Raw genomic sequence first — 20,434 nt, forward strand, 5'->3', positions numbered from 1 at the left:
AAAGAAAAAAAAAAGAAAAAAAAAGAAAAAAAAAGAAAGAAAAAAAAAGAGAAAAAAAAGAAAGAAAAAAGAAAAAAAAGAAAGAAAAAAGAAAAAAAAAGAAAAAAAAAAGAAAAAAAAAAGGAAAAAAAAAAAAAAAGAAAAAAAAAAGGAAAAAAAGTGCTTCAGATGTCACCTACAAGAAATGCGTTTCTGCTTTGAACTAGCTTTTGAGCCTTTGGGAGTAAACTATACGGCTATAAATCAATCATATTGGGGTTGGTTAGATAAGAAGTATAATGACACGAATTTTGGCTTTAGTGATAACTGTACCTGGTGGAATACTACACTTGTTAAAAATATGTATTTTTTGCAACAGTTGATTTACCGTTTAAATGTATCAATTTATTTACCTCAACAAGAATTGAGGGTGGTTGAGGGATTTATTGAAACAAGGTCTGTCTATATTGTTGTTTGTTATTCTTTTGTTACTTTTAGTGCCTTGCCTTTTACAATGTTTTCAGAGCTGTGTGGAACGCAGTATTAATGCTGTATTTAAAAAGAAAGGGGGAGGTGTTGGGGCTCTTGCTGTATTGAATGATTATACTGAACTCTGAAGCAAGTGGAAAAATACTGAAGAAATAAGACGAGGTTACGGCCAGAACAGTGGGATGAAGAAAAAGGAGCAAATTGCAGATGTTTGCTCAAAAGCAAGGCCAACGGGACGTGATAAGAGGAGCTGGGAAACCGCAGAAAGGAGCCTACGTGCCAGAGAAAGCAGAAACAGAAATCTTCCCAGTAAACAATTGTTAACCAATCATATTATTATACGCTTGTAAAATAGCCAACCACATTATTGCACGCTTATAGAATGCCTTATAAAAGTCTACCTGGTTTGTACAATAAACGGATCAGATCTTGAACTCTGTGAGTATTTGAATCTGACTCCCGCTCGCCCGAAATGCCCGCAGCAGAAGGGTGGTTAGTTTTCAGGGATGGGCAGACATCCGAGTTCAAAAGTACAGTATATAAAGATGAAGAATTATTAATATCCAAGAAAAAAAATAAATCCCTTGTGTAGCTTTAAATTGCTCAGCTTAAAAGATTTAAGTCATTGAGCTATTATATACTCTCTTGAAAAACAGGCTCCTAAAGTTAAGGGACAGACTTAAAAGCATTTCCTTAAGTAGAGTTTGACTTTCACAACATTACAACACCCCCTTCCGATTTTCTGTTTTAAATGTTGCATATTTTGACAATACTGGAAATTTTTGGAGAAGCGCGCTTTCACTGTATCAGAGTATTGCTGCCTATAGCAGAGGTTTGCTATGACAATCATACAATATAACCTTCACTTTCATTTCATCAGAAAAGTTATATCCAGCCGTGATCTGAAGCCAAGCATCCATAAACTGGAATCGCAAGTGACATGTTGCATAAACTATCTGTCTGCAAGCAAAATACAGGATTTTCATCTTCATGCAACAAATAGCAGGTATTTATTGAGTGGAAAGTTGTACAATCTGGTGTTCTAATAGAGCTGCTTTGCTTTTAGCACAAACTCCCTTACCCTAATGTTATTGTACAGTACGACTAATATAATTTACACAACTACAGTTAACCCCCAAAACCTTCAAAACTCTCAAAACCAAAATCAGACAACCTCAATAAGGCCAAAAAGGCTTTACCAGGCTATTAGGGTAATTGGGCCATAGATCATATCTTCCTCCACATTCACACAAAACAAAGCACAGTGCTGGCACTGAAATTCACTGACTGACTAAACTGAGCTCTGATCAGAGTCACAGGTAGCTGCTTTTGCAGATTAACATGCATGTTATTAATCTGGGATATTCAGAGATCTGGCACAAAGCATATGGTATCTGATATGGGACAGTATGATATGCTCAAATGAATGGTGATGCAAAAAAAAAAAAGGCGCTAAGCAAGACAACAGAGATAGGAGAACATTATAGATGACAAAATGAGAAGGGAGTGGCATAGCAACACAAAGGAAAGCTTCCCAGTTTGTAATTTTCCACCAAAAGACCAGCTCATTGCCAGTGGCAGAAACTAGTTCTTTCCTGCATTAAGCTGTCGGCTGCTAATTTATCATTTTATGTTTCCTTGGCAAATACAATTCATTTTTTTGCAAAATAAAAGATGGCCTAATAATTGTTACTGTTAATGAATTCATTGCTGGCTATGGCATTGTTTATTTTTTCTTATAACAGGTGCTGTGCCAGTTAGAGAACTACAGGGTAAAGTAAAAATGCTCGGTAAGTCAATTTTACATGCACGGGCACATGTGTTAGTAACAGTTCACAGGCCTGACTAAGCTAATAAACTCATTAAAACACAAAAGGAATAAAGGTTGATGTAAAAACCTATCATGTGTTGACAACCTACATAAACTGTTTAATTAATTAATTATGCAAATCAATGCTCCCCTGAAGTTTGTAAAACAGTAATTAGAATTTTTAGTATTTCTTTGTAAATTCAAGCTGTTCCATAGCAGAACAAATGAAAACTTGCTTCCTTTTTCATTTTGCCCTTTCCTCTAAAACTGTTGCCCACATTCTGCTTCTTGCCATGTTTTCAGAGCTCTGTCTGCCAACAGCCTGTAATTTCAGAGCAAACTATGCCAATAATAAACACGCCCACCCCCCAATATAAACCTGCAAGCCAATGCCAAATCATCTTCCCTCTCCCACCAAAAAAACAAATCCCCCCCGAAAAAAGATCGCTTTCCACAAGGCTCATTTTCACAGAAACAGGCTCTCAAAACCAGAGCTGCACACAAACCCACTGCAGAAATAGCTGACATAGGGGTATGCTGGTACCTCCAACATAAAGGTGTTCATCTTCGATGGCAGGTGACACTTACTGAAACTGAGAGGTCTTTAACTTACACAGAGTTTGCAATACAGAGTTTACATGAAATGGGTATTGCAATTGCAACTCAGAATCCATCACAAAGAAATATTCTGCATACCTTAGTTTGCAGAGATATGTATATCATTGAACTTTTGTGCAAAAGCTACAGTACTTGGACCTACAATGGGGTTATTCAGTGGAAGTCTCTAATGAAGACCTGACTGCTAAATCAGTTGGAAAGAGTAAAAAGATTCTTACATTTGTCTGCCAGCACACAGCATAGCCAGCTCCCTTACCAATAGCTTTCTAAGGCAAACTAAGTAGAAGTCTAATACCTGTCTCTCTCTTATAGAGCTTGTTAAGTGACAACGTATTTCTTTTATGTGTGTTAAAACTTCTATGAATTTTAGATTCGGTTATCAGCTCTAGATTTGGTTCCCTTTCATCTTGCTGGACACCACCATTTGTGTTTACAATGTAAATCAGAAACGTTATGTTGAAACAGAGTTCCATTAATTCAATCAATTTTTGCCATCCCATTCCTTCATCATTATTAAGTATATAAACTCTGTGAATTATATGAATAAAGATACTTTGCAACTCTGGATACCTATATTTAAGTCTACATTTCCTTCCAACTGTCCCAGATAACTTTTTATATTCATATGGGTTTTTTGTATTAAATTTGTCTGTAACCAAATATTGCACTTCCAAATTTCGTAACATTTGCTTACCTCCCTCTTAATCCCAAGTCTCTCATCTGCATTATATTGATATTTAAAAAGGTGCAGCTGTCCTTTTACTTTTATAACTTCTAAATGTCATAATTTATGGTGAATATTATGGACGAATTATCTAAAGTTTTTGGGCTTGGTCACAAAAGCCAAAGAAGCGAATATGCATAAAATGAAGGCACACAAATAATTTTACAGACAAACCAGCAACCTGCTGGGTACCTGGCTGTGCACTAAAACATTTTCATCATCTGTTATCAAAAGTTCTTTATGTGCATTTCAGCATCTATATTTGCATGAGTTAAGAAAACAAAAACACTCCACCATTTTAATCTATCTTTTACTACATTTTTATCTATCAATTTTCCACTTTTTCTCATCTACTCTATTTTGAACAGGGACTGGCTTTTCATAACAATTTCTAAGACTTTTTTAAAAAGGAAAAGTTTGATTATTAGAAAACCCTAGAAAAATAGATTGTCATTTATTCACTACTTTTAAGGTAACAGTTCTACTGAAATATCCCATTCTTACTTTCAACTATTTACAAATTATGTTTAAGTTCCTAGCAGAAAACTCTCTATAATACAAAGTTGTAGAACAAGTACAGCATACACAGTATCACTTAAATAATATATAACTGATTTCACAAAAGAAAGTAATAGCCATTTGTCAGCTATGTGACATATGGAGCTCGGTGAAGAAATTATACAATGAGAAGAAAGGATACAGATGTATCACTAATTGCTATACTGCTTCAACACTGCAGTAAACCTTGCTTGCAATGACTCTCAGTTTTGACAACTGAACATACCTGTATTTAATTTTTTACCTAATCTGTCTTCAATGCCTTTCACACTGCTTTAACGCTCTCAGTCTAGGCAAAAGCAACTAAAGGGTGATGACTAGTAACATTAAACTAGTCATCTATTCAATCACTTTTAAAGAAGATTATTTTATGAACTGTGAGGGAAGGAGGACAGGTATCAGTCATCATTTTGTCAATATAAATTAACCCAACTGTATTAAGTGTGGCCACTTCATGAAAAAGGAAAACACGCTAGATGACATGGTATAGGTTCAGTTAAGTGCAGTTCAGAGGATCACAAATACAAGAATTAAACCACTTTAGATGCCCCAAATTAATCCATCCAACTTGAAATTCTATGTCACTGAATTCAGAGTAGAGATGCCAGCACATTTTTCTTGTGTGCTTGTTCTTAAAACACACAGTATCAAACATGCTACCAAACATGCTCAAGTTCAGGACTGGCAACCATTCAAAAACACATTTCTAATCTTTATTTGAATAATACAAAACCACAGAAGAGTAAATCTTCCTAACGGTACAACAGTTCTAGGCTCAACTCGATACAAGTCTTCTTAATAGATTTTTTTCAGATTTTCAAACCAGACACTTATGTTAAGCACTTCTATGTTATATGAACAACTTCTTCCAGCTGAAAACCATTCCACTGAACAGCTAGATAGGTTTATAGAAACGGAAATGAGGAAGATTGGAGAGATTATTATAGTGTTATAGGAATTACTATTACAGTTAGTATTTACTCCAAAATAGGTTCTGCTGCTGGCTGAAAGTAAGTTAGGGCAGGCAAGAAAACATCAGAAAGTACAATACTCCATGTTTACTGGCATTAATTGTTTTTCTAAAACTGTGACGTAGATAAGCTTTCTAAAATATTAATACATTTAGAAATATATCAACAATAGTCAGTATGATCTTCATTACAAAAAATGCTACAGTATCACCATATTGAGCAAGCACAACCTGAATAGCTACTCTCTCAGTATAAGAGGCATTTTTACTTGTCAGACACCTCATAAAACCAACTTACTGGCTTCCCCATAAGTTGTTTACTACTAGGAAATTGTTAGCCTGCAGAAAAGTTGTTGTGCTACTTTACAGTTGTTTTAAAAACTTTCATCCATGGTCTAGATTTTATAAATGTAGACTAGCCAGAACTGTACTCACTTTACAATTTCACTTAAATTGCATTACAGATAGAGAGGCAGTTCATCAAAGGACATACTTCAACTGGCAGATATGAGAGGGTAAGATAGATGTGTGCAGCATTAATCTTTTCTAACACCTGAAATATCAAGTTAAAAATCTAAAAAAAATTATTCCACTGTAGCGCTCTACTAATATGCCTCTCATTCACCCAGGGGCTTCTCAAAATAGTAGGTCAGAGATTTGTTCCTGTAAGTTTCTAGCTGACACAAAGGTTTTATCTAAAACATTAGCAATGAGCACAATTCCCTCTTTTGCTATCAATCTACTCAGAACAAGGCTCACATACAGAATAGCAAGTGACGTTTCAACAGAAACAACCAAAAAAACCCACAAACACCAAAGAAATGTCAAAGTGTCTCATGCTTGAAGTTCTAAAAGATGTACTGAAATTTCAAAGAAAAACAATTTCCCAGTTCCATGTTAATGATATGGACGAATTTTACCCAAGGAATTGTTACATTTCATTTAAGGAGCTTAGATAGAGCATTCATTTCTTGTATTGCATTAAAGAAGTAATGATAGCAGAAGTCATAAAGTGATTGCAGTTTCCTTAATTTTATGATATATAGATGATGTAAACCTTGGTTAACTATTCTAAAGCAGTTTTTCACATTCCACTCAAAAGGGTCTCATTTATCTGTATGGCTATTTTGTCCTAGTATATGAAGCTGTCTAACTCAATAAATTTCCAGGATTAAAATCTAAATGAATTGCATCCAAAATTGTCAGTTAATAGGCTTTTGGAGTAAAAGGGAAGCCTAAGGAAAAAATGTTGAAACACCAAAATCTGCAGTATTTCAGAAATAATACATTAAACTTACTATATTAATAAGTGTCAATGAACAGTTCAGTCTCTTCCTTTTACCGTGAATTTCAGTAGTCATGCAAAGTAAACCAAAAGCCACTTACACACATTTATTCCAGCTCACAAGTAAACATTATTACGCACAGCAAGCAGTCCAGCAGCTACGGTCTGCTCACTTCATGCTTCCCTTTTAGTTTCTATAAGAACCACACTGCATTACAAGTTTTGAGTTAAAAAAAACCTTACCTCTGTCACTGAAGTCATCCACAAGAATGATTTCTGCTATCAGGCTGTCTGGAGTGCGGTTGATAATACTGTGTATTGTTCGCAAGAGTGAAGTCCAGCCTTCATTATGAAATGGGATAATTATGCTAGTATTTGGTAGCTTTTCCAAGTACACCTTGTGCTTACAGCTGGAGAAACAAGAAAATATTTGTATAAGCATACTGAGGAGTCTGAGTTGGCATACACTGCCAATCACTTGGGACATTCAACCATCATTGTTTCTAGCATAAAATCCAACAGTGTAATCAATCAGTACTTTCATGTGACAATAACTAGTTAAAATACTTATATTGCTTACAACATACAATAAATCTGAACAATGACAAATTTAAGGTGAATGAATGAAAATTTAACTGGCTGGAATTAGATTCTTTTCCTTCACTGGAAACTTTCCTGCAAAATGACAGAGGACATATCTTCTACAATGTTATTTCCAGAAAACAAATCCTCTTATCAGAAATATTTCTGAAACATAATATGAAGCAAAAGAAAATGTGAAATGATCCTTTTTTTGTCCATACCAGGGCAAAATTTGCAATAACAGTGTACTATACCGAAAGACAAACTCTAGAAAACTGCACTATTATCCTGGGTGATGTGCTTGCAATATGCAAAACAACAACATCCACAAATACAGCTCCACATCTAGATATCCAAAACGATTGCTGCTATTAGAGAGATAAAACCACACATGAATCTGAAAACACAGACTGATACAATTAATACAACTTAACCTTTCATTTTTGAAAGGAAAGCACTGCACCTTCAGCATCTTCGCTGAAGAGCATCAATGTAACATCAGTGCCTATCTTTACAATTTTCACTACTGTGTTGCTTACACATCTGAGCAAAAAGACCATTCTTCAAAGATAAATAATGGTCTTACAATTCAGTTTCTCAACTGACTGAGAATATTTCATAACTAATGTTTAGGTTACTGAAACTCATAGGATCTCTCTTTTTTTGGAAAAAAATAAAAAGGGGAGGGGGAAGGGACAGATTCCTCTGTTTTTAACACGGCATTTTCAGCTCTGGGACAAAGTAACTGAATGATTTCACATTCCCCAGGAGAAAGGTCAAGTCCTGATAAAGGTATCTGTACAAGCAGCAACACATCACCTTTACAATAAACAAAAGCAGAAGAAAAAAATCCCCAACCAACTATGTTTAAAAATGTATAGGTATCTTTGCTGCTTTTCAGAAAGAATAACTATGCATATCAATAGCCGCTGTAGATTATAATGTTGATTTACATATATTTGCAGCTTATTTTGCATTTCCATTTTATAAATGTCACTTCAAAATCAATATTTAGCGATTTATTGTACAGCTAACACACTGAAGAAATGCTCCAGAGAAATAATAAACCCTCACAGGTACTACAGTTATATTTGCAAAATACTAACTTTTATGTAGTTGTGAATGAACAATCAAGTTTTTGGATGCCTTCCTAAAAAAAAAAAAAAAGATTTAAATTTGTAATTCAGAGATTTCTTCCTAAAACGTGGAAACAATGAGTTTAATGACAAGCTGTCTGCAAAAATAATACTTTTGGAAACTTTTTAATAACCAGTTTGCTGGTGGGACACATATGCATACTGGGGAAAAGGCAGTTGCTTTGCAAGTACGTGAAGTTCTGGAGAAAACAGTGCTCATTACCTAGTGACAGAAAAGGCTAAGCCTATATTCTAACATTTTGGAAGGAAAAAAATACAATGCAGCATTTGAATTAACTAAAAATTATTTTTCTTATTTGTAGGAAGTGCAACAAAGGAAGCCCATTACTAACATGTAGCTGTTTCAGCTGGCAAATTAAGGAAACCATCTACCACAACCACCCCCTGCTGTTGCCAGCTGTTTGCCGACAATGATGTGTCTTGAACTAGAACAAATGTAACTACTATGTGTACATGTAATTCTTATAGTACTATTGAAAGAAAAATGGCAAAGGAAAAAAATCTTGAACTCCCAGTAAGTATGATCTTAGAACTAGCAAGCCCTCCATCTCCATAAAAACCTAACGCAACAAACAAAACCTAAAAATGCCCCATAAAACCAAGCAAAAGAATGCCACACACCAGACTGCAACTTCTAAACAGTAAGGAGGGGAAAAAAATAGGAAACACACCCAAATACATGAGAATATTGTTTTTTTAAAAAATAAATATTGCCCCTCTGTGTAACAACATACCTCTTGAAAGAGGTTGTACTGAAATTTGTGTATTTGCATGGTCAATATTGTAATCTTAAGTACATACAGATGGGGAAGGTGACTGGACTTGGATATTCTCATCAATGGTTTCAGAGTAATTGCGTAGTTTAAGTTTGAGAAGGAGAAGCAACATTGATAGACTCAGCTTAAAACTCTTTCTTCCTACAGAATAGATTGCTCTATTAACCCTAAAGAAGCAAAAAGAGGAAAACATCTTACCATCATTCCACTTTAACCTTCAGTTCTCATTTATATTTACTTTTACTTTGATAGCCAGTGCAAAGGTACCTGGCTATATGCGAATAGATTTTTAGTAAGAGCCACAAATGACCAAAATGCCTTTTTCCTACTTTTCTCAGAAGAGCTGGTCAGATTCTCAAACTCACAGAAATGAAATGTTAAATTTCACCATCTTCTATTGTTAAGATGGCCTGTTAAGTTTCATAGCGATGGTCTACTTGCCTTTCTTCAGCAAGCTAAATTCTGCTCATTTTTGGCCCCTTGCTTTCTGACATAAGACTAACTATGGCATAACTACAACAGAAGATCACTATGTTTTAGAAGGCATAACACAGAAATCCATTTTATTTTAAGTTGTATTCAGCATTATCTACAGCAGAGCATAGCTGGCTCTGTGCTGTGCTGGGCAGCAGGACAGATCTGATGAATAACTGTAATGCTCAGGAAAGGCCCAGGAATTGCAATGAAGATGCAATTAGACATCCACTGCTGAGAGACTGGATTTACCAAGAGAATAATCATATATGCATGCAGCATTTGTTCAAAATCCATCAGTGTGGTTCTTCATATCCTGCATTTTAGAAGTGATGCCAAATACCCTGGCTGCAAGACTACTACTTGGAAGCACAGACATTGCTTCTTGTAAGCCATTGCTAGTCTTTGAAATAACGATCAGGTCTTTGTGTCTAGAACAAAGAACTTGTCATCATGTCACTAGGTCAGAGTGAAGTTCATTGTCATAAACTATTATTATATTTAAATTTATTAATGATGCCTATGACATAGAATAAACCAGTCAAGGCAGATGTTCAGTTCATGTATTAAGCAGAAAAGATAACAGGTTTAATACGCAACGGTATTTGACATAAAGCCACAGAACTTGACATAAATAGATTTCTTATCTAATATTTCAACTCATTGTTTTACTGATGAGAATGTTTAAAACTAAGAAGCATTCGCAAGTTATCAGATAAGCTACTAGAAAGATATTTTTGCCATTAACTGCAACAATATTGAATCAGCATCAAAGACTTTTGGAAGTGTTCTTTCAACACTAGTTCACTACCAAAAATTTAAAAGTGCATTTGGAGAGGTGCTGACATAAAAATTTGATCATAGGTTCAAACTACTCTTGCTTTATTTCTTATGCTGGTTCCAAGATTCTAACATACCTCTTAAATAAGTGTTTTATTTTTCAGCCACCATAAAGTCATACTTTCAAGACTACATGCTTTTTGCTCTCACCAAAATAATCCTAACAACAGTGTTTTAAGCATTCCCAGGCAAAATGCAGAGCCTGATTTCAGTATGTCTACTTTCTAAAATTAATTTGGTTAATAGCTTAACTAACATGTGGAATGAATATTTTAAAAGTGAGATTCTTGATTCTACAAAGAAATGAGAAATTATAATTCAAGTTTTTCATATTTTCTGAATAATGCAATGTTAACCAAAATTTATTAAAAAATAAAGCAAGGTTTACTGTAGAAAGGAAAAATGCTAGGTTTAAAAGATTACCATTACCATCCAGTTTAAATTAGCACTAATACTCATTAAGTAAAGTTTCTGAATTATGGTATAATACGTTAAATGAAACTGAACTGACTTCCTATAGAAATATTTCAAATACTGCTGAGCAAAAAAAATTATTTTCCAAGCCTCAAAATTTCAGTGGAAAATTTTGTATCAATTTAGAAAGCCATACTATTTGCACACATGAACTCTTAATTGTCAGTCCCTATCTGAAGGCTGCAAGTTACTTGCACACTTTAAACAAATGTAGGCACTATGTGGACAGTAAGTGTTATTCAGGTAGTTTGAATGGCAGAATAAAGTGTCCAAAGAACATACTGACTTTCATTAAAGCTTGGAATACTAGGAAATCCACAAAGGCCTGGAAATAAATCCTAAAATAGATATTCAAAGAAGGCTGGTAGATGTAAGTCAGACAGGATATGCAGTTGAGCCACTTTCAGTTGAGTAAGAGTTTTCTCCAAGATGTAACTCAGCATTAGAAAAGATTGTAACATAGTTTATGTCAATGAATGTTACCTTATGGTATCCTTTTCATTATCAAATCATAATGCAACTATGGTTTAGAATTATTGTATTACTGTAGAGCTTTAGTATCACATCATATTCTGATTAAGGAATTAAAATGAAACTTTTTTTTTTTGGTGGGGAAATGAGAAAAGGGTGCAAACCTGCTAAGTCTCAAAATATTTTTTAATACTAAAGGTATTATTTGTTATTTTTAATTTGTTTCCATCAGGACCAGTTTTTTTCCTAGTAGTATTTTAATCTGGATTACCTTTTAAAATACCTCATCAGAAGTTTACAGGAACAAGCTTGATTTGAATGATAAATGAAGATGAAGACAGTCATTTGACTGTTAACTTGGTTCTGTATGTGTTATAAAATAGCTTGTCTAAATGAAGTATGTGTTAGAACAAACACATGCAAAGTCTCAGAAGAAAAACCTCCCAGGAAATTTGATGATTTTGCCTATGGGAGTGAGAGTAGAAAAATAAATCAGTCAACTTGAAATTAGGAAACGAAACTGATTTTTTGCTTCAGTTTTGATCACAAATTCCATGAAAGCATTCTCAGCAACCACGCCTGGCTATGTATGTATACTTATCATGCCCATACTGACAAAAGGATAAATATTTAAGGATGCTAAGAGCCTATTATTTGACCATTTTCATTATATTTTTCCTCCCTTTTATCCTTACCTCCATACTTGTGCTTCCTCAGACAACCAAATAGCTCAGTAGATTTTTTAGTTTTTAATGTTTAATGTACTATTCATTTACTTTGCTCAGGAACAGACGAAGTTGTATTTGAGGTAACAGCTCCCTAATAAGTTAAATTGCTAGACTTAGGAAACCTCATACTACCTTTTCCTCAGTTTCCCTTGTTCAGTTACATGACTAATGCAGCCTCCTCTTCAATGGCTGGTAAGTGACCACTTACAGAACTGGAGGGTTAATTGTTCAACATTTGGTGCGGTCTTCCCCCAAGTATTCTGAGAGATCCTGATCAGTCGTTTTAGTTCCCATTCATGCTTGTATCTCTAGGTATATGCCACACTACACCATCAGCACCCAGTGCAGTGGGACAGGAGGCACCGGCACATCCTGTGGCACATCCTAACCAAATAGACCCGAGGCTCCAGTCTTCTACAGAGGGTGGATTTGGGATTATTCCTAGCTTTACAAACTGACAGACTAGGGTGGTGAATTGAAGCAGCTTACCTGTTTCATGGCCAGAACTGGAACCCAGCTATATATGGGAATGTTATCTCATTCTTACACCAAGCAGTTTCATCATACCCATGCAATATCCCACATTTTAAGAGCCAGTGACTTTCAGCAATTAGGTCTAAGTGAAGATTAGTAGCGTAGGCAGAAAAATCTCACACAGCCTTTTCCCAATACCTGCTTTCTCGTAGGCAGGGACTCCACTCACTACTGACTTTCACAGCGACATTTTTATTTTGGTTATGGTTTCTAGCACTATGTAACTGTGAGAATATTTGTATCAGACATGCATACTGCACCGATATGCCTATTCTATTTCCTCCTAGTAAGCCTGAAGATACAACTAATACACAAGCTACTCTTAAGGATATCTCCTTCCAACCCTAAACACACACACACAGAGCTTGTACTCAGAAAAGAACACACAGAACAAGGGAAAAACCTAGTTTACCATTACTCTATATGGCAAGTACGTGTGTATATATAGCTATTAAACCAAAACAATTTGTCTTTGCAGTATAATCCTACTGAGTTGTGGTACCGTTATAAAGGCAAAGGGGAAGTGGAAATCCATTGTGTTCTCCAGGTGGCCTTTTTATTTTTTAATTTGAAGGAAGTGTGTAGTTCATTATTTTTTTTTGTATTTTTAAAACCATGTACTTGCCCTAGACACTTACAAATGCAGAACTGTTTAGACAAAGTTCAGTCAAATCATAACTAGTTTTTTGATTGTACTTCTGAGTAAGTGGCTGCCATTAAAAGAAGATTATTTTAAGACCTTGGAAAACAAGGTCATTTATCTCAAGAATGCAGTATCAAATACCTGAATCAACAAGTTGGGAGCAGGTAAGGGGATGAAGAAACAACTGTCTGTATCTAGGACTCATGGCAGGAATACTATTCAAGGAGGAGAAGAACCTGATGATTTAAACTAGAAAAGCACTCCTATTCAGCATAAGCATTTACTACTTAACTATAATAGAATGCTGCAGACTGACCTTAATAAAGTACTATGCATGCTTTCTGAGAGATGTGTCTTTTCTTGTACTTAAACATCACATACTTAAGTGGAGCACAGCAGCACTTATTTGTGGAACAATGCTGAATGATAGGTTCAGTAGCTAATGACAATTTCTTAGCATAAATATTAATAGATTTCTGCAAACATATTATTTAATAAACCCTTAAATCTCAGAATAATTTCTGTGTAAGTCTGAAAATTATATACAAATGTAATGGTAGAAATACCTAGGAAGAAAATAACGATGATAAGCAACGGTCATCCTGCTAGGTAAGTAGCTCACACCTCTATTTTCTTACTGAACTTATTAAATTAGCATTCAGAACAAAGGGAATTCAGAAAATGAGAACGTGCAAGGGACGTTAGGCATTTCCCTTGCAGAAATTCGCAGAATTATGAAATAACATTAGCACTTTTGACTTTGCCAGAAAAATATTTTACAGACACAAACACTTGTGTACATATGTATGAAAAAAATTGGCACCAGATGAATTTTCTGGTGAAAGAGATATAATGACATTTTCCAGATTATCATCATGAATCAAGAGTTATGAACCTTGAATTATACTTTAAAATATTGCTACCCTTTATTAATCTTGATTTTCTTTCCATGATATTTCAGAACTTTATCTGATATTTCTTATCAGAGAACACTACTACATCATTAAATGTGTCCCTTTGAGACTTTCAGATGAGATTTTTAAAAACAGAGGACCTCTCTACCAGGGCTGTTTCCAAATTAATTTTCACAGCAGTAAGTACCGCTTCACTATCTTGTCCAACGAATCTCCCTCCTCTCTCCCTTCCATTATTAGATACATTACTCAGTACTATGTATGATTCAAGTATGTATATACTACTGTTTTGAAAAACTGAACCTGAAAAGCTGCAAAATGCTGTTTATTATACACACCTACCAAAGAGTCACTAGAAAATGGTTACTACGAAATAAAAATTCTTTGAAAAAGGTACGGTAGAATTTTTTTCTAAATAATTTGCATAGTGAAAAATGTTAAATATACGTAACTGACAAAGGGGAAATTTCTACCAGCTTTGTATTTGGTATGCTTTTCCTATAGTTTATTATTGCAACCGGGTATTTGGCTCCAGTTCAAGGCTTATTCATAAAAATGACACACTGTCACACCCTTTAACTCCCTTTCAAACACTTAATACTGATTTAGTTATTCCTTTGAGATACAGAATTCTGCTGCTGGGTTGAAACAAGAATCAAAACCAAGTTTCTGAATAAAACAATTTTAGAGTTCATTTCAAAGTTGCAGGGGGACTTTTAGAAAGTTAAAAGAGCAGTAAGAAATTCCTCTACTCCCAAAATATTAACCTGCCCAAGGAGGAGAAAAAAAAAATGTCACAGAAACACCTAGAAGCTATTTGCAGCAGGCAGTAATAAAGTACAACTTGAAAAAAGGACTACTCAGAAAAAGAGGAGGTAGTAAAAAGGAGTTACAATTACACTTCCTTGTTATACACTACTGAATACTGCTGCTCTAATGGGCAAAAATAAATAGCATCCTTTTAATTCAAGAGATAGGGATAGCTCTTTTTAATTCCCTGACGGAGTTTATAAGTAGGGAAAAAATTCCTAAAACATCACACTAGCTTAAGACAAGATGTAGAACTGCAGAGTTCTCCACCTTTACAGAAACATGCAGAAGTCTACTGACTCTGTAGAAGAGCAAATGAAAGAGAACGGGCTTCTGAAGTGATGAAAAAGGGCTGGCATCACTTCAGCTACTTTACAGCAAAAGCCGATTCATAAAAGCAGCAATTTGTTTGACCCTGTGGATATAATAACAACAACAATATTTTACGCACATTAAGGGATGCCAATAGCAATGCCTTGGCCAGTTACCAGGTTCTGTGCCTTCTAGATACATCAACCACCCTTTCTGATAGATAATAGCATAAGACAAGTTAAATGTCTTGCAGACATCCCTTTGCTGCATTTAAGCAGCCAGGTAGCAGCCTACTATGGCAGTTACTGGATCACAGAAGTAGCCCACTTCCAATTTTCTCCTCTTACAGGAAGTGCCAGAGAAAGTTAGAGCAAAACAGAAAGATTTTTCAACCTTCTTTTCCCCCACTGGCTTTGTCTGCACACGCTCTTAGAGGAGCTGCTTTTTCGGATCTGACCTTTTCTTTCCCTTTTAATAAAGGAACTTCAGCACCCACTGGGCTCCCAGCTACTGACAAGCCCTCTACAAGCTACCAGGACAAAACATTTTCCAGTGAAGATTTACATAGTAATTGTCTTAGCATGTCAAAGTATTCAATTTACAGCACTAAGCTTCAGTCACACCATGTTTCTGTTCAAATCTAGCCTTGTCAGCCGAGCCTGATAAAGTAGTGATAACCAGCAATTTCTGCTGCCATTTGACAAGGCTGTAAAATTAGCTTGGGTGTGAGCTGATGGAAGGGAAGTAATCTTTATTTTCACCGTGGCTCACAGCTGGGAAGCAAGCAGGCATTACTGGGTATGGTCTCAATAAATGTCACAACACTTTTCCCTACTAGAACAAATAAACCTTCTCTTAAAACATTATTACTATTTTCATGGGTGGAAAAACCCCCAGAAGATTAAATTGTACAGTAGAAATATTTTGCATAATTGCTATTAAATGCACTAATAAACAGCTTGTAAACTAGACAAGCAAAGCCCGGCATTCTCTATGTAGGTTTCCCTCAGTGTGGACTTAATCAAAGCTGATCAAGCTGAATTAGGTGCTCGCTACTTTATGGCACGTTACATCATTTTGGTCTGTTGTGGACAGTCTTTCTAGCAGTACTGCATGTCTTCAGAGACATCAAAGTCAGTGAGTTTGCCTCACTCCATTCTTCCAACTAAAAAGTTTCTCTAACCGAGGGAAGAACACAGCGGGCAGATAAGCCTTGTGACACAAAGCCCGTTTATGTTTGCAAAGCTTTGTTTTACGTGACAGTGAGGCATAAAACCATCGTCACTCATGGAAACATCTTACCAAAAAAATAAAAAATAAATCACTAACATGCTTTATGAAACTTATCTACTCATCCATACATATTAAATCTAGGCTTGGGGAAAAAAAAAAAAAAAAAAAAGAATATATATAGTAACTTTGTACCATCTCAAAATCCCTCACAAACTTACATCAGCAGATATCTTCATACTATAATTATATTTCAGCTTAAACTTTGCACTTTACTATCTATGAATTCCAAAATATCAGCAAGCAGTCCTATTTATATAACATATACATACCCTCAAACCACCTTTTTTTTTTTTTTGATAGAGAAGATACAGAAATATCAATGTACTAAAAATTCTTTCATTCACACCAAGCACACTTATCTGATTGTATCTCAAAAGTCAGGCAGACCGTAACAGGATCAATAAGAAGCCCCTGTTTTGAGCCTAGATGCATTTTCCTGGCTGAAGAAGAAACAGGATTAGAATCTCAGTTTTCTGTCATCTCTAAGTGCATTTTAAGCACGCTACTTCAGGAATGAACCAACCCATGACATTCAATTACCCTTTAACTTCCATTTCAGAAATCCTAATTATCCTTTTACTGCTTGCCCTTCCATTCCAAAGCTATTCCAAAGGCTTCTAGGAATCCTCCAGCGTATCAGCCACTACTCCCAGTTTTGTGCCAGTCCTCAAGTACCTCTCCCAATTGCCATAATCATTCAAAGACAGTTGAGAGTGGCCTCAAAATGGTATCAGTTCCTTCAGGATTTATGGGTATATCCCATCAGAGCTCATGGACATTACTGTGTCCAGATTGCTTAATTATTTTAAGACAGTCCTTTTGTGACCAACTTGCATCTCTTCTCCACTCCCTTTCACGGCAATATGTGACCCGACTCACACCTCCCTCTCAACATTACCTCTCATACACAATATATGAGACAAAATAATGGGCAAGACACTACTGGGTCTGACCAGTGCCTACTAACACCAAAACGACAGCTGGTAGAGACATGGGAGCAAACACAGAGAGTGCCACTCATAGGCGTCATGGATCACACGTGCCAACATGATCAGTAAGTTCTCATGCTTGCTAACACATCTTGTAGCCAGCGCAGTCTTTAGAAGATTAGTTTGATGGGATTATTCATAATCAAACCTGGCAATATAGAAAGAAGTTGCTTTTTCATTCCAGCTTTGCTGCACATTGTTGTCCTTATTACATGAGGTATAATGGCTCATGTTGTTGCCAGTGAGAATGTACTGCTGGCACTTGCTGTGTTTTCTTAATGTGAGAGCTGAAATTTCATTTGCTTATAAAATATCCAGTTTTACACAAATTCACATTAGATACATGCCTAACCACATGAAAAAAAATATTTGGAGAGGAAGCAAGAATGGACATGTAAGAAGAAGGAAGGTATACTGAGGCTTTTCATAAAACTATTAAATTAACAGCATATAACATCACTTTCACCTGTGAAATGCAAAGGTAAAGATCCCCAGAACTTTCTACCTTTCTCACAGATCTTAGAGAAGTTACATGTACTTTCCAATTTTCGTATTGTATTATTTGAGAGTTAAAAGTTCTGGCTTTAACCACTGTCAAATGCTAATAGACTCAGCTATTCCACATGCACAGAACTGGCTGGAGGGTAAATATCCTTCAGTATTCCTGTCTCTATTAAGTTTAGATTTCACAGTTCGGTTTACTGCAGCTTGCTATGTTCTGAGCAGCGTGGGAGGCTTTACTGGATTCTAAGTAACATGCAAGACATCTAAACACACAAGCAATACTTTCCTCCAGTTGTATAAACAGCTTGCTTTTTTTTTTTTAACAAATTAATTTCAGTAAACAGAAACAGACCCATCAGGCTTGGACTCTGAGCTGGCCTGTTAAACACTGCAGCCTCTTTATCACCAAAAGGATAGAAAGGGAAACATCAATCTTCAGCCACATTTTAGCTGTTGCTGCCATAAAAAAAAACAAAAACAAAACCAAACCACACAACATAAAACCACTCCAAAGAGATACACAAAGCACCCAGAAAGTACTTGGAAATTATTCCACGTTATTTGTTACTACCAATACATGTCATGCAGAGGAACTGACAGAAGGCATGACAGAGACAGAAGGCCACAAGTTTTTTCAAGTATAAAATATTCCTCATCCTGTTTTGAGGAGCTGCACTTTGAATAGGATGCTCTTAAGCCATTGTAGAGAACAATCTGGTGAGGCTTGCAAACAGGAACATTGGCTAGAATATTTTGGACTGCATGACTTTCCATCTTCACTACATTATTCAGTAATTACACAAAATGCTTTGAAATATGGTCAGAGTAATGACCACCAGCTTTCTCACTACCCTACGAAAAGCATAATCTGAGTCTAACCAGTTGCTATGTGGCCAGATGAGGTTAAGGTAACACTAGTAAACAGCAGTATGAAGCAATGCAGCATGGATGTGCGTATGAAGACATTTCTGATTTCCCACAGTGAAATGAGAACTAGAAAGAAACTTTATACTCTCTTAGTTTATTCCAGGATATAATAAAAAATTCAGCACAAGATGGATCCAAACAATTATTTCCATAAGCCTTATTAAATATTGTGAAGTTCAGCATACTTAAATTAGATTAATTTTTCTTTTAGTGTCTTGCAGCAGGACAACCTAAGCCTAAGATCATAGAATGCCAAGTGAATTCATTGGAATCTGTCTTGCAGTACTGGATTAAAGATGGATTATTAAATTTTAAGGACAATATACATAGCTTTAACTGTGACAAATGCCCTGCATTTATAAAAGAAAGTAATTAAATACATTCAATGCAATAACCAAAATTTTTTTAAAGGATTCAGATACAAACTGCTGATTAACTGTGTAACTACATAATATATCCCTTTCACACATGAATCTAGTAATTCTAGTCTTTCTTCAAAGTTTACAGAAACAAATTAAGGATTAATGGTAACTCTGCAACAATTTCAGACACAAAAAAATATAGCCGAACAAAACCCAAAGAAATCCCCCTAAGAAATCTTTATCGCATATTCATTTTAGCCTCTTTTAAAAATACAAGGGACAGCAATCACTTTGCATTCAAATATTTCGAGAACATTCAGGCATTCTCTCAGATTCTGCTACTGACAAGGAGGGACAGTTGGAGAAATTCAGTTATGCAGAACAGGTAGTGAAATTTGCTTTTTTTTATTATTTATAAAGAAATCTCATTAGTGTTCAGGACACAGAAGATCCTCACAGCCTTTAGTTAATCACTCATATTTCTTTGAATATGAAAATGCACTTCTGAGGCCCGTGAAAAATTTAACGTGTAAGGAAAATGAGCATAGCTCGGACTTCTGAAAAGGAATACTGCTGGGAGTGACAGTGAAGGGCCACCACTTCACATAGCAACAGCAAGACAAGCAGACAACACTTGGAAACACTGACTCCAGCCCATAGAGGCTAAAAGCAAGACACCACAAAAACCAGGTTGGGCGTCCTTAACGTACAATATGAACATTAAAAATTTCAGTACAAAATGAATCTATCTCTGCCCAGAGAAACCTAAAAAGGATGGGATTTCTTCTGAATGATCATTCAGGCAAGCCAACAAGAATTTGTGCATCTGATCTGTGACTACACAAGTTACCAACAATTAGTCCACAAATTGTAGCTAAAAGGAAACCTATTGTTGAAATCAAGCTATACAAGTACATCAAATGCAAAGATTTAAAATGATGATGCTCGCCACTCAATAGATATCAGCAATTAACTTGAATTCCTTGATTCAAGAATGAAAAGCTAAAAAGTTGGATTCTCTAGTTTACAATGGCTTAGGCGTTTGATACAGGAAATACCACCAAATTTATATTCACTTCTCAGACTAGATGATTGCAATCATTCCCCAAGCCTCACTAAAATCACATTTTAAATACAATTCAAAATGTGAATCAGATTCGATTTTTTTTTTTTTTTGAACAAAACTGGTAGGAACTGCAGAATATTTAATA

General features: G+C 35.5%; 1 protein-coding gene across 1 annotated transcript in view; it reads right to left on the reverse strand.

Moving 5' to 3' along the window:
* GALNTL6 (polypeptide N-acetylgalactosaminyltransferase like 6) overlaps positions 1-20,434 on the reverse strand; it is a 487,985-nt gene that overhangs the window by 266,231 nt on the left and 201,320 nt on the right. Inside the window, exon 4 of the mRNA XM_055700930.1 lies at positions 6,677-6,843. Within this exon, the coding sequence (XP_055556905.1) occupies positions 6,677-6,843 (167 nt within the window). The remainder of the gene's footprint in view (positions 1-6,676; positions 6,844-20,434) is intronic.

Source organism: Falco cherrug, chromosome 1 (assembly GCF_023634085.1).
Source record: "Falco cherrug isolate bFalChe1 chromosome 1, bFalChe1.pri, whole genome shotgun sequence".
Taxonomy (NCBI): Eukaryota; Metazoa; Chordata; class Aves; order Falconiformes; family Falconidae; genus Falco; species Falco cherrug.